At 44.5% G+C, this 14626-nt stretch overlaps 2 protein-coding genes across 4 annotated transcripts in view; one reads left to right on the top strand and one right to left on the bottom strand.

Moving 5' to 3' along the window:
• Nucleotides 1-14626, bottom strand: part of FANCM (FA complementation group M) — a 68705-nt gene that overhangs the window by 48471 nt on the left and 5608 nt on the right. The gene's annotated exons all lie outside the window — the stretch shown is intronic.
• On the top strand, nucleotides 1344-14620 carry LOC104482970 (heme-binding protein 2). Its single transcript, XM_086749980.1, has 5 exons — nucleotides 1344-1624; nucleotides 7325-7416; nucleotides 8710-8851; nucleotides 10252-10435; nucleotides 10876-14620. The coding sequence occupies exons 1-5, from the start codon at nucleotides 1399-1401 to the stop codon at nucleotides 11045-11047; spliced, it is 816 nt and encodes a 271-aa protein (XP_086606106.1). The 5' UTR covers nucleotides 1344-1398; the 3' UTR covers nucleotides 11048-14620.

Here is a 14626-nt window from a genome sequence, read left to right as displayed (position 1 = left end):
GTCAAGGATTTGCCTTCTCTGTGAGTTTCGAACCAGAGAAGAACCTGTGATGCTGATTCACTGCCCACAGCTAAGAGGCCAAGCATCCCCACAGTGGAACTATTTGCCTTACTGCAACCGGTGCCTTCCACTTTTCGGCAAAAAACCCCACATCCTAAATTCACTAGGAAAGAACTATTCTCTCAGGACATTCCCACTGGCAGTTGTTCCTCCATTTGCAAATTCTCCAAGAAACAACAGTCGTGGTCAGCTCTGGTTGGCAGCAGGAATACTTTATAGGAACAGTGGGATTTCAGTGTCAGAAGTACACAGTTAGATCCTGGGCTCTGGCTTCTAAGGCAATTCAGACTTCACTGCCACACCGAGATCAGCCCCTGGGGTAACCAAAGGTGAGCCTGGGAGAAAGATACCGGTTAGGGAAAAAAAAAAAGAGGAGCAGGGGAGGGAGCGGAGATTAAACATCACATCAGATTCAACAGTCACATCTCCAACCTTTGGTCTCGTCCTGCAAGTATCTCAACAGTGTACGGGAGAGAACTAATTTCCTATTATTCTAAAATTCTAAAAGCCCAGAGGTTCCCCTCTCCTGCCTGCACAAAAGGACAACACTTACATCACATTAAAGTTGGAATGAAAGACAACTACAATAGAACCATATGCTCCACACACACCCCTGGTTCAAATTCAGATCCTGCTTTAATTGTCATAGCCATCCCCACAAACAGCTCTGCTCATCTACCTCTTGCCCATAAAGGCTTGGCTCAGCAATGGCAAAATTACGCGGCTGTCCGCCTCCAAAGCTAGATTTTCAACGCAAAATGAGCCACGGCTTTTGGACTCCTAATTGGAGCCAGTTTGGAATGACCTGACAGACACTCTTGAATAAAATGAAAGATCTGTCTTTCAAGCATGGCTTGAAAATATTAAAAGAAAGTCACAATACAGAAGGACTAACAGGACATGAAGGGCAGCGAGGGAAAAAGATGAGAATATGAGCTAATAGTGAAAAAACATACGAAATGCAAACTTCTTTAAGATCCATACTGCTTGGATCCTACAGCCCCGGGGGAAGATACAGGGGACCAGGACTGCTAGCAAAGCAGCGCTTGTTGTGTGCAGGGCGCCGGAGCTCAGCTCCGCCAGCCCGACCCTCGTTCGGGGCAGGGGCAGGGGCAGGGGCAGGGGCAGGGGCAGGGGCAGGGGCAGGGGCAGGGGCAGGGGCAGGGGCAGGGGCAGCTCCCTCCCTCCCTCCCTGCCGGCGCTGGGGCGGCGGCGGGCGGGCAGAGGCGGTGCCGGCCCTCCCGCCCTCAAATCCGCGGGCAGGGCGAGCCCTTGATAAAGCGGCGCGGCGGCGGCAGCGCGCCCAGCCCGCTCCCCGGTTCGGCTCGGCTCGGCGCGATGGAGACGGGCGGCTGCCGCATGAGCGGCGCGGAGCCGGGCGGCCCGGCCATGATCACGCTGGAGGACCTGGCCGGGATGGCGGAGGAGAGCCCGGACTCGGCGTACCACAGCCACGGCAGCAGCCTGGAGGAGGAGGCCGAGCGCACGGAGGAGGAGGAGCAGGAGCGGCTGCTGAGCTACTGGCAGAGCGTGGGCCGGGGGCACCAGGTGGACGTGCCGCGGGGTAAGGGCAGCGCCGGGCCGGGCTAAGCCGCTTACGCCCACAGCGGCCCGCCGGGCTTTGGGGGATTAGGGAGACGGCAGCTCTGAGCCCTCCGTAACCTTCCCCGTCGGTTCTGACCTTCAGTGGCGGGGTTTTACCGAAGTGGGGACCGGAGCGGTGCTGGCAGGGCGCTGCGGGGCCGTGGGGCGGCTCCGACACCCGCAAGCCTCCCCCTTCTCCGGAGGGAGCCTGTCCTGCGGGCCGTCCCCCCAGAGAGGGCGTGGGGCAGGGCTGCCCCCCTCGCCGCCCGTCGGGGTCGGGCACGGCCGGTGCCGAGGGCTGGGGCTGGGGGAGACCCGCGGTGACAGAGCACACGCCCCTGGGCGTTGCACAGGGTGATTCAAAAGATTTTTCTAACTTAGAGAAGCCGCTGTAGTAGTAGTAGTGGATTGAGCTATTCATACCAAACCGGTCTGATGGGAGTTTTCGGTCTTAATGCAAAATTAAATTGACTACCTGCAAAAGCATTCTTTTGAAGAAGCTTTCCTCACCACAGCTACCCTAGAGGTTAGTTTCTTAAAGAAACATGGTTGAACTGGAAGATGTCACAGAGTAAACAAGGATCAACTTGGCTCTTCAACAGTAAGCCTCCCAGGCTTATCTTATTAAGAAATTCTTAATTTTCAATTTTAAGAAAGACTGAAGAATCTGAAAGACTGTAACAAGCCAGGTAACTCACAACAAGCAGTGGAGAGTAACTGCAAATTTAGCTCATTCAGGAGCTTTAACTCATCTGCACTGTCCTATGCAGAGAAGCAGAGATCTTCAGCATCTCTACTGTTCAGATAAATCACCTTCTACGAGGACAGGATGCAGGAAAACCTTGAACAGACTGCACCGGACAGTACCAAATGAAACAACTTTCTCTGTATTCTGACATAGCGGAGGATACAACCTCCTTTTCAAGCCATGCCTAGAAGTCTCATCTTATCTTTGTAATGCTTTAACAACGAAAATTAGCATCCCGTTAGGCACTGAAAGGAGTACAGAGTCAGTCTGAGCAGAGCTCATGCCTTGCTCTCGCTGCCCCTTAGGAGGGGTCTTTGAATCCCTGTACTACCCCAGAGTTCCAGTCCGCACTCCAGCAGCCAGAGCTTTGCCTCTGTCATCAGTGCACCAAATCTGACAGCTTCAGGATCTGCGGGCACAGAGGGAGGGGGAGAGGAGCACACAAGTGAGGCGTGAACAGGCAGATGCTAAATTGCTCCTTAAGAGTAGCTTTGTATAGCAGAAACCAAGATTCCTTCCCACAAAAGTACCTGGTATTCTGGCAAAAAGTTCCTAAAACTTACTAGGCAGGATACCAAGCCTGGGAAACATGTCAAAAGGAGCACTGTAGCACATCTTAGTTACTGTATGATAAAAGGCTTACTTTGTAACACTAAGCAAACGTTACAAAAGTCTAAATAGAAAACGTTTCTTCAGGTATTGTCCCAGGCTGTATGCCAAGTGCAGTGCATCTCAACTAGAACAGCTTAAGAGTTTGCCAGCTGAGCTTATAGGCTCCACGCAGAGTTCAAGCTGACTGAACACCCACCTTCAGTATCCAGTCGCCTAAAGCACACTCGGGCCCGAGGGAACACAGAGAGGAAACGCGGCTGACTTTCCGGGAGGAGAAATCCTCCCTGTCCACGGGGAGCAGAACGCCTCTCCTGACTGGTGTGCCCCATTCAAGCAGCTGCAGTCACTGAAGCCATGACAAACACACACACAACACACACACACACACGCGGAGCACTCGAGACCTTAACAGAATGTACCTTTCCTATTGTCTAGTGGTAAAATCTGCAAAATAAGAACATTACCATTCCTCTCATCAACAGTTCTGGACTGTCACAAACTGACACCTGTTTTGTTCTACGGTGACAACACAGATTTCAAAAAGATGGCTTGCTTTGTAGTGTTTGTTAGCATCTTTTAAGGGTAACAGGAACATTGTAAGCCTTCAAAAAAAAAAAACAAAACAAACTCTAAGATTTTGTGAGATATGAACAACAGATATTTATATGGCTGGCATTTCAATTTATCACTGTTAACAAGATCTTAATCCTATAAACTGACTGACTGGCCTATGCCAAACCTTGCAACAAATAAAGAAAACTAAAGCTTCAGGAAACATAATCTAACTTTCTTGGCTTGAAAACTCCGTTTTATCTACTCCCAATAGAAGCAGAAAACATGCTGCAGGACTCACTTTTAAATTTCGCAATTGTAATTCCAATGTAAGAACATCCGCTAACACACAAGCTCAGGAAAGTTGCTACCCATCAAAACCATCTGCTTGCTGAAGCATAAAGTTGTGTGCAGTCAACAGGCTGGAGAGGGGGGCCCATGCCAACCTCATGGAGTCCAACCAGGCCAAGGGCAAGGTCCTGCACCTGGGTCAGGGCAATCCCAGCACAAATCCAGGCTGGGGGAGAATGGATTGAGAGCAGCCCTGAGGAGAAGGACTTGGGGGTGCTGGTGGGTGAGAAGCTCAACGTGAGCCGGCAATGTGCGCTCACAGCCCAGAAAGCCAACAGCACCCTGGGCTGCACCCCCAGCAGCGTGGGCAGCAGGGCGAGGGAGGGGATTCTGCCCCTCTGCCCCGCTCTGGTGAGACCCCCCTGCAGCGCTGCGTCCAGCTCTGGAGCCCCCAACATCAGAAGGACGTGGAGCTGCTGGAGAGGGTCCAGAGGAGGACACGCAGATGCTGAGAGGGCTGGAGCAGCTCTGCTGTGAGGCCAGGCTGAGAGAGCTGGGGCTGTTCAGCCTGGAGAAGAGGAGGCTCCGGGGAGACCTGAGAGCGGCTCCCAGTGCCTAAAGGAGGGTGATAAGAAAGTGGGGTGGGACTTCTGACAAGGACATGTAGTGATAGGAGCAGGGGCAACGGCTTTGAACTGGCAGAGGGTAGGTTTAGATTCGACATGGGGAAGAAATTCTCCCCCGTGAGGGCAGCGAGGTGCTGGCCCAGGCTGCCCAGAGAAGCTGTGGGTGCCCCGTCCCTGGCAGCGCCCAAGGCCAGGCTGGGCTGGGCTGTGAGCGACCTGGGCTGGTGGAAGGTGTCCCTGCCCTATCCATATAAATCTCTTGTGAAGATTTGCCTCTTTCACAATACTTACCTACAGTAGCAAGTGTAATCACAATTTGAAATGTAATTAAACCAAGCCCTCACTTAGCTACCCTGCTGCAAATCATCTTGCCTTGTTTTGTCACACCAGTACGCAAGTTTGCAAGCTTGCGCTGACAGACAACGCGTTAAGCAACTCGCTTGCTTTTGGGCAATATAACCGAAGTACTGTCCAGGTCAAGATCTTTATAATCTATATGCTACACCGTCATGCCTAACAGGCAAGGATTCATGAACTGAAGAACAAAACTCCTGAACGGACTCTAATTAGTCATAATCCCTACCCTATGCATTAATATGGAAGGAAAAAAACCCCACAGTTATTAATAATAAATTTAAATGTGTCCCAATTATATATTTTTTAAAATGTCTAAAATTAACTAAACTGTAGCTTTCTCTCCTTTATTAAAAGGATCTTTACTATTCCAAATGCTCTTAGAGCTAAAACCCCTGCACTGGATGCCAGGAGATATAGGTTTGATTCCCGGCTCAGCTACAGATTTACCAAGTGACCTAGGTCATGTTAATTCTCCTGCATCTTGACTCTCCTCGTCTTTGAAACATAGATACCACTCCCTTCCATCATCCTGCCTTTTCCACTTAAGACACTGGGGCACTCAGCACCCAAGAGAAAGGCTCTTCTTTCAGTGGAAACTTCAGTCCTTTTCTTGCATGTCTGATGCACACCATGAGGTAGTGTGCAGAAATTCACATCCAGACTTTCAAACGTTTTACATAAAAATTAAGTTTCTAATCCTCTATCAAAGTACGCAAATGCCCACATTACTTCACCTTTGAAAAGGAAGGGACTGACTCTTTTGGGAGAGGGGATTTCCGTTCCTAACATTACCCTTATTTCCAGAGTTTCCAAGCCTGTTCGTTAGGGATCAACTTACAAGCAGAATTTATTTATGAACTGCAGCTAGAATTGATGTCAAGGCAACCACAGCTGCAAATACGCCATAAAATAATCCAACCATATTTAAATTACAGAACTGCAGGAAGACAGAATTGCTAGAATATGCTAGCATTATATTTCTAGTGTTATATATTTGCTCCTATCCATTTCAGCCCGGCTAGGAAGTGTAACAACTAATACAGACTGGATGATTGCTAGTGTCACTACATCTACAAACAGAGAATAGGTTTGCTACTTAATTTCTTACACTAGCAATCATCTCTGCTAATGCTTTATGGTTCCTGTGACTATTTGAGAACATCAACCACTGTTTCCCTCTGCCAGGTGTAATGGAACCTGACAAACAGAACACTGAGACTTGCTCTGCTCTACTCCCACCTTTATATAAGTTATGTTTCCATTTTGACATAATGTTAATATTCACTCTAAGTCAACAGTCTTCTGCCCCTTCCAAACTGAAATACCACCTTTCATCTGATGTACTTGGTATCTAATCAGACAGCACATATGTATAAAACTACCACCCAACAAAAAGCAAGCGTGTTAACACAAATCTATGTTCCAATTTATTTGTTAAACAATCACGTGTCTTCTTAAGACACGGTTCTTCAGTGAAGTGTACATTGAGGAGTTTTAGGATTCCTCACCTTACATTTCTTTAAATAAACAGGACACGCTTCTCTTCCCTCATCTACAGTTTCTGCACTTCGATCCCCCCTCGACACCCCACCTTCACTTTTTCCCCTCCAGCCTAAGCACATCAGGTTCTGCCAGCTCCTTCTGCACTCCATCCTGAGCACGGAACAGTCATCTCCCTTGACTGGCTGGCTGCGGTCTCGCTGGCACAGCCCAGTGCGTGTCCTGTTCTGCAAAGTCTCCTTCTGAAACTACACGCAAAAATTTGTATTTTCTTCTAGATCTTAATGAAAACATTTGTTTGCCTTTTATTTCTAAATTCTTCCCTCCTGTGAGGTCTCACTAGAAGGGCTTGCATTATAAAAAATAGACATCCAATTCACTTAAGACTCAGAACCCCGCTTTACAGATACAGAAGCTGGATCACCACAGCATCACGGCTGGAACTGGCTCTCCATCAGCTTCAGCTAGAACACTCCCAGAGGCTGCACCCAGCAGTGAATCCCAGAGAAAGCCGAGCGGTAGCTAGGCAGCAGCAGCTGCAGAGCTAGCCAGGACACTCGGCTAACACCACAGCCTGCCGCACTGCACCAGCGCCTTCCGAGCCACAACACGGGCCTCGCACCCGACTCGCGTCCTGACTAACAAGCAGCACTGAAATGTGCATAACACCAAATGCTGAAGTAGTGTTAGACACAAAACATCTTCTGGAAGTGACAGTGTCCACAGCAAGTTTCCTCTTGAACAACTGAACAAGAGCTGCCAACAAAATTTACTTCCTGACGTGGATACACATTAATCCAGCACTGAAAGAGTTGCTAGAACCCGCAACATCATCTGCACAGAAACAGATATCGGTAACCTTTCCTGTTAATACTGAAGAGCAAACTAAACACAAAATTGCCAGAAGTTGAACTAAGAGAAAGTAGGATGAAACACATTCATTCTCATTCCCACAGCTTCACATCTAAAACTGGAATGCGTTATTTTCTTGCAGACATGGCAGAGCCAATTCACCAGCTGACCAGAAATAACAGCCCTCAGGAGAGGCAGACCATCCCGTTCACTCTGATCCAGCGCAAAGAAAAGGTACCCTTCCCCTCCTCAGCTGACGTTTTAACTGTATTTTCAGTATTCATGTCTAGCTTCCAAAAATTTGTTTATTTATAAAATTATTTTAACCATTTAGGATTTTTAACATCATAAGTGAAAAGCATTATAACTGGAAAACTACATTTCATTTTTAACACCTCACCGTTTTCACATGTGGGAATGTTTTTTTTTGTAAGGTAGAAACAACTGGGAAGTCAGCAGATGGCCAGGAATTACAGTCTTTGTGACACTTTAGAATTAATTTAACAAAAACCTTCCCACATTTTGACATTTGAAATAAAATGCCTATTTTCTTCATTTAAATAAGTGCATTTTCTTATTTACACAGCCATGTTACTAAAATCTTAGCAAAGAATACTTGAAAGAGATCAATACCTGAATTTAAAACCAAAACATATACTTTTGTGTCACGAATCATTATGAAACAAAGCAGCAATTTGCAAACCACTCTTATCCTCTAATGGAGAATTGAAATGGATGTCCGGCAAACAGTTTACAGCTCCAGAAATGCGTAAGCGAGTGTCTAACCTTAAATACATGACAAATCAAAAATATCTTTACTAGCCATGCATGAAGAATTCTTGTCACATTTCTTTTAAAAATAGACCTATATAATCAAATTTATAAATATCACCATTTGATTGAGTGTATTTACTCTAAACAGTTTGGGACTCCTGACTATTTACGTTGTAATTAAATGCTTGAAAGCAATTTCTCAGTGCTACCGTAATAACGGCAGATGAAAAATAAGGTTATTCAGTATCACTGAGCCTAAGTGTTTAATACTGCAAGTCCAAAAGATGACAGTTTCTTATTTTAAAGGAGAGCTACCTAGAAGTCTGCTGAAACAAATTTTGGTCCAAGATCAGCAGCATATCCCTTTCTTGGTTTATAGGAGGAAGGATTAAAAGTCACATGTTCCTTTCAACATCACTCCACTGGCAGCTGAAAAAAGATGCAGTTACTCTTGTACTCAAGTAAGACGCACACACTGCACTGGTTTGTGATATCTACTTACTACCTGCCAGCTTGGATCTTGAAATGAAGCGCATGAGAACTAAGTATTATACACTGCACTTACGGTACAGTTGACACTGAGACTTAAAATCATTCCCCATGCTTGCCGTTCTCCTGGTCACACACCTAGAGAAGCCGATTTCTTTACCCCACAAGGAAAGCACTGAAATACTGTTTGACTTCTATTTGTTTGCTCGGGCTTTTTTAGGTGATTAACTTAAAATATAAAATTATTATCTTCTATGTTTGCAGCTTGGAGATCTACTTTACGAAAAACGTCAGTATGGAAAAGCCAAATGGGCTTGTATAACAATAAAAGAAAAGCAGTACGAGCAGAGCATATGCCTCGGCTTCATGAAGCTTATGAGGTACATTTGCGAGCAGAACTCCTCAGGTAATTGGTACCACAATTCTGCATTGAAGTCATTATACTGTATTTATGCACTAGCTCCTCCTAACTGGGGAAACACTTTCCAAATACTCCGCCCTGTCTATAGGGACATTTTCCTGTAATACAGCCTTTGCAGCAGCGTCTAAACCACAGTGTTGCTCCCTGTGCATGCGTGCTAGGAGAGAACACCTGCAGGAAGCCACCACTGCTTCCACGGGCATTGTGACCATTACAACAGACTGGGAATTGACTCTGGCTATTTTTGTGGGCTGTCAGCTATAAATCAGGCTTTTGCTACAGAATTTCAGTGCTCTGGTTTTCACAGCAGTACCGAAATCATCTATTCTAAGAACCTATTCAGAGTACAATGCCAAAAGAGACCATAATGTTTTGTCTCCTTCATTTTCGTTTATCATACTTAAATGATGCATGTCTGAACGGACACCAAAAATCTGTGTGGTTGAACCATGTTTTCCAGACAGACAAGCCAGTTTTAACTCAAGTACTTTAAAATAATGGCAAATCCACCATCTACTTGACAGCTTGTGCCTGCATGAAAAATGTGCAGCTAGTTTCCAATCACATTTAATTTGGTTTCAACTTCCAGCCATCAATTCTAATTTTTTTCATTCTCCAGTTGATTAAAAGGTTTTGCAATGCCTACTGTTTCATTCTGTAACAGTACATGTGTTGTAATCAAGTCAGCGCTTAATTTTCTTTCTAAGAAACTAAAGGCATTGATCACGAAAGCTTTTCCTTAATCAAGCATTTTCTCCACTCTCCCCATTCTTCTTGCACTTTAACATGGTTTAAAAGTAAATTTGGCTCCAGAAAAGAGCAGTTTTGTTTTCAAACCACGTACAGAAGCAAAGTTCCCCCTCCTAGTCATCACCGCTACATGCACAGTCAAAATCACAACCTTTTTCTATAGCACTGCACAGACACAGCAATGTGTTTGGTAACAGGAAATCCTAACTGAATTCACAATGCAGTCCCCTTATCTTGCCTACATTCTGTGTTCCCAAACATTTAAAACACGACACGAGGTCAGCTGACAAGATAAACACACCCCTCTTAAGAAGGGGACGGAAGTTAAGTCGAACTCCTTGCCCTACATGAAGACAGGAGAGCTCCCCAGATACCACATTTTAGACACACATGCACACACATTTGCACATGTGGGTTTTTATATATAGACACACAAACTACAAAGCATAAAAAAAATGCTATTTCCAACTTGGAATACACAATCTCATTTTCTAAACATTCCTACTGAATTCCTTTCAGCAGTGAAACTCTGCTCGGTGGTACGCACTTTATGTTATTCAGTACGAGTTCAGAAGTCAGGCACAGTACGTAGAACTCCTTTTGTATTTTCTAAGAAGTCCCGTATGTCTCCTCAGGACTGTACTTGGGGATAACAATACCCATTGTGACCATAGTGCATACAAACGAATCTCAGTCGGAGATGATGCAGTCAGTGACAGTAGCGTACTACCTGCCCGAACTGCTGCAGGACGAGCCACCGCATCCTTTCGACTCCGACATCATCATTGAGGAATGGCCTTCTACTATTGTTTATAGTAGGTAAGGAACGCTTTAATTTCGTTCTAGTAAAAATGGTAAAAAGATGCAGTTTTCAGTTTGGGCATGTTACATCTTTTACATCAGATTCTAAAAGCTAAGAAACAGTAAAACTTGATTTTCAGTAATTGTTACAAGCTGCCTGCTTTATGAAACTGGGATACTCAGGAAGTAATGGTTACCAGCTAACTTGGAAAAATGATGCATCTGTAAATGTGAGATATAATAGCACCTCAAACCAGACCATTCTGTGTAGCTGGAAATACAGCATCTGCCCTATCACTGAAAACGTGAAAAAAACCCCAGACCTTTTATCTGTTTGAGATCAGAGTCAGGTAGTATCATTCGTGAAACATGACTAAATAATTCAGAAAGAGGCATTTCTAGGCTCTGGAAAAACTGCGACTTTTAAAGAGAGCTTGATACAGAGTTGACTGTTACAGGAGCTTCAGAGGAATCACCAATGAAGACTCCATAATGAGAGAGATAAGCCTGTTGGCGGAAATTCTGGAGAGTCCCGAGCTATGTTTGCAGGATACGTTCATCATCGCAGGATACACCAATCCAGCTGCTGCCAACCGACACAACGAGATATGGTTCCTTCAAAGGCCATAGCCTCCCGTGGCCGATGCTTGTCAGTCACAGGAGTCGGTTCTGGTTTACTGCCAGGATCTTACAGGTGAATCACGTGAGACTAGACGTCAAACCCTCCACGATTTTACAAATGTGGCTTTTAGCCACTTCAGCAAGGCAATCACTCCAACTTAATAATCAGAGGTAACACCTGAAACACACAGTTCCCTACGCCAACTTTTACAGTTTTTACACAATTTTAATGGAGATTTTTAGCACTTTAAAAGTTAGTTCACCTTATCTTTTTTTACAAGATAAGGGAGACAGAGACCTCTCTCCTCGGCCACTTATTAACATCTCCAGACTGCCTGTGGCTTGAGACGGTCCTAGGGGAGAGCTGGAGCCCCTGCCCTGGCCTGCTCTGGGCACCCAGCACTGCAGCAGCGACGCAGCTGGGGCGTTCAGTGGAACCGAGATTAAAACCACCTCACACGTGCAGGCTACGCTTCAGAAAAAGAATGTTCAGGTCTTCATTTCTGAAGAGAGCTACCAGATTTAGACCACTGGGATTAAACCAAGGAGTAAAAGCAGGCCAGTGCTGACTGCTTTTAATGTCATCGTCTGTGGAGCAGAGATTCTTAATGCTTACCTAAAAATGCGTTCAACCAAAGTACTTTTAACCTTAGAAGAGAACAGGAAGGCAGAACAGTCCTAACGCTCATTCAAGTTTTGATAGCAAAAGTTACAGGTTATCTCAATCGCACACTCGTAGTATTCCCATAACTGTATGTGGCATTTCCAAACACAAAGGGATGATTCTTAACTCTGCAGTTTTCTGAACACTTCCTTCTTACAACTTCGCTGAATGTTAAAACACTGCAGCTGAAGTAATTTGTTCAATACTTTTTACACTCTTCTGGCAGTACCACACCATTAACGTTAGAAATGACACAAATATTTCACAGAAGCACCTCTGGCAGCCACCTGGCCCAGCCCTCTGCGGAAAGAAGGGCCAGCGCTGCCGGCAGAGCAGGCTGCTCAGGGCCCCACGCCACTGGATTCTGAGCATCTCCGGGCATGAGGAGCCTGCAGCCCCTCTGGGTCCCGTTCCAGTATGTGACCACCCTCACTGTGAGAATTTTTCTTCCTAATATTTAGTTTTCCATGTTGCAGCTTGTTTCTTTCACCCATCATCCATACGATAGTTCTTCAACTGCTAGCCTAGCATGCTGCATCTGAAAGACAAGCTCACACAGTTCTAGGTGCATCAGGAAGTCCGAAAGCAGCACTCATGCTTTGCTACGTCCCACAGCTAAAGAGCACCTACTGCACTTCAGAATCAGGGTAGCAAAGAGTTTTGCTCTCAAAAATCCCTTCTTAGTGTCTCCCCTTACAGATATGATGGTAGAGTTTAATCTTAACAGACATGAATGTCTTTTTATATAAGATTTCCTTAAGTATATCACCAGCATTATTTATTGATTATAGGATTTAGGCTTTAGGCAGAGCTTTTGTGTTACTCATTGACAACACACAAAACAGCAACCAGAGCCAGCGTCTGCTAGCTTACAGTAGCGTTACTTGGCAAACACAATGTTTATGTAGTACTTGTGACTGAATACATGTACAGGTCTCAAGAATCTCCTGGTTCCACAAGGCTCTCTTGCTGCACAAAATTGACTTTACGCTTAACCTAAAACCTTGTGCTGAGCAGCAGGATCAGAGGCTGCCGGCTAGCCCTGCTGACTACGCCTCAGCGTGACCAAGGTGCTCTCTGGCGGTTGCTGCCTGCAGAGATTCCTCGGGAAAACAGTAAGAAGGGGGGGGAAAGGGAAGGGGGGGAAAAAAAAAAAAAAAAAAAAAAAAAGAAAAAGCCTTAGTTCTAACGCAAACAAACTGATAGACTTTTTGGGGGAAAAAAAATGAAATAAAAAAGCAATCCTCACTTTCTTCTTCTGAACGTCTGACATCCCAAGTTGTTCAGATACCCTGCACTAGTCCAGCACAGACATTTGTATTGCCACTAATTAACCGGATGCTAAACTGCTGGGAGGGGAAGGGGGCGTGGAATCTCAAAAAATACTGGGGGTTTGTGGTCTCTCTTATTTCAGCCAGAAAGCTATCAAATCTGGCTTGCCAGGCGACAGCACGAATGCTTGTGCCAGTTGTGGCCACAACGAGGAACCGCTTTGTCTGACGTGCCAATTGAAACGCACGTCAAGGTTTTTCTTACTTAACAGAACCAGGCAACGTCTTTTATTCCTCTCCATTTGTTCAACGCAGAGGATCATAGCCAGGGAAAAAAATTCAAACTTCCTTCTCAATATGTTTAATTGTTTCCTGTTTGATTTTTTATTTATTTTTACCATTTCCTTAGACTGCTGGAAATGCCAGCCAGTATTAAAGTGAAAGCTAACAAATTAAATGGAAAACAATATAAAGTTTTTTAAAATTGAGTTGAGTGGATGGCCCAGGGAGGCACTAAATAACAGGTTTTGTTTTACCCTCACCACTCCTCAAGATTTTTGTAAGAGCAAATAAAACCAATTTTCACTTTTGACAACATTTTATGGCAAATTAAAGAAGTTTCTCCAATTTGATTGCTTTTGCCAGTTACAGAAATTATTGCGATGCCGGGACACAACAAATGTCAAATAGCTATTGCAAGTAGTTAAATCCTCTCACCATAAATACCAGTTTGTACATACTTTACATTTTAAATGTCTATTGCAAAAAGCATTTGCTGTATCTTCTGTCTCTTTCTATAGGCAACCTTCACCTAAATACTTCTGTGACTCAGCTACTTGTGGGTATGTTATAGACACATTCTTGTTACTGAAACATAAAAATAAGGTATTTATCTGAATGTGCTGATACCCTAACCGCAGCAAAGTGTTCAGTGTTGTTTTATGTAAAACTGTGAATTCCAAGATAGTATTTATTTTGATTTATGTTAGACTGCTTCTGCCGCTGAGAAAGAACCAATTAATCTCCCGTTTGAAGACACACTTTATGGCTATGGAACACTGTACCAGCTTCTGTAAACGGCCCTCACAAGCACAGGCACGAAGAGTTGTGGTTTTTTCACCGATACAATAAAGTTTACTTAATAGTTACACCGGTGAAGGCCAAGAAAATGTTACTATTAATCAAATACATCACTTGAGAAAATGTGAAAATATCATGTCAAGCACGATTGCCTAACTGCTTCTATTGGCATAAGTGTTTCATTATCCATCTGTGGCTCTACTTTGCAAGCCATTAATTAATCAATTCTCATTTGTAATTTGAAGTTATTTGATTTCCACTATCCAAAGGAGACAATAAAACAGAATTCACCCATATTTTTGGAAGATTAAATGATGTAGCCTTAACAGATAAATGTTGTCCTGCATACTGTGTATTTTTTGAACAAGCATTAGTGCCTAAAAAGTTTATTCCAGCTGTTGTGATACTCAGGGCCTTGCTTATCATACGTATACAAATATAAACATAATTTTTCCGGTGTTGTTGCATTGTGCTGTTTTACACTGTCTTTCATTTTCACTGAAATGTTGTCTTGTTTACTGTTACTGTTTGTCAAAATTAAAGACAATGATTTTACTGTGCAGAGTACACCTG

Source organism: Chlamydotis macqueenii, chromosome 5, assembly GCF_036417535.1.
Source record: "Chlamydotis macqueenii isolate bChlMac1 chromosome 5, bChlMac1.mat, whole genome shotgun sequence".
Classification (NCBI taxonomy): domain Eukaryota; kingdom Metazoa; phylum Chordata; class Aves; order Otidiformes; family Otididae; genus Chlamydotis; species Chlamydotis macqueenii.
The sequence above is the reverse complement of the archived record's forward strand: the minus strand, read 5'-3'. Positions and strand labels throughout refer to the sequence as shown.

Coding starts and splice junctions, on each gene's coding strand:
- LOC104482970 (XM_086749980.1), top strand. CDS start 1,399: ATGGAGACGGGCGGCTGCCGCATGAGCGGCGCGGAGCCGGGCGGCCCG. Junction 8,852..10,251: donor TTGCGAGCAGAACTCCTCAG/GTAATTGGTACC, acceptor ATGTCTCCTCAG/GACTGTACTTGGGGATAACA. Junction 10,436..10,875: donor TCTACTATTGTTTATAGTAG/GTAAGGAACGCT, acceptor TGACTGTTACAG/GAGCTTCAGAGGAATCACCA.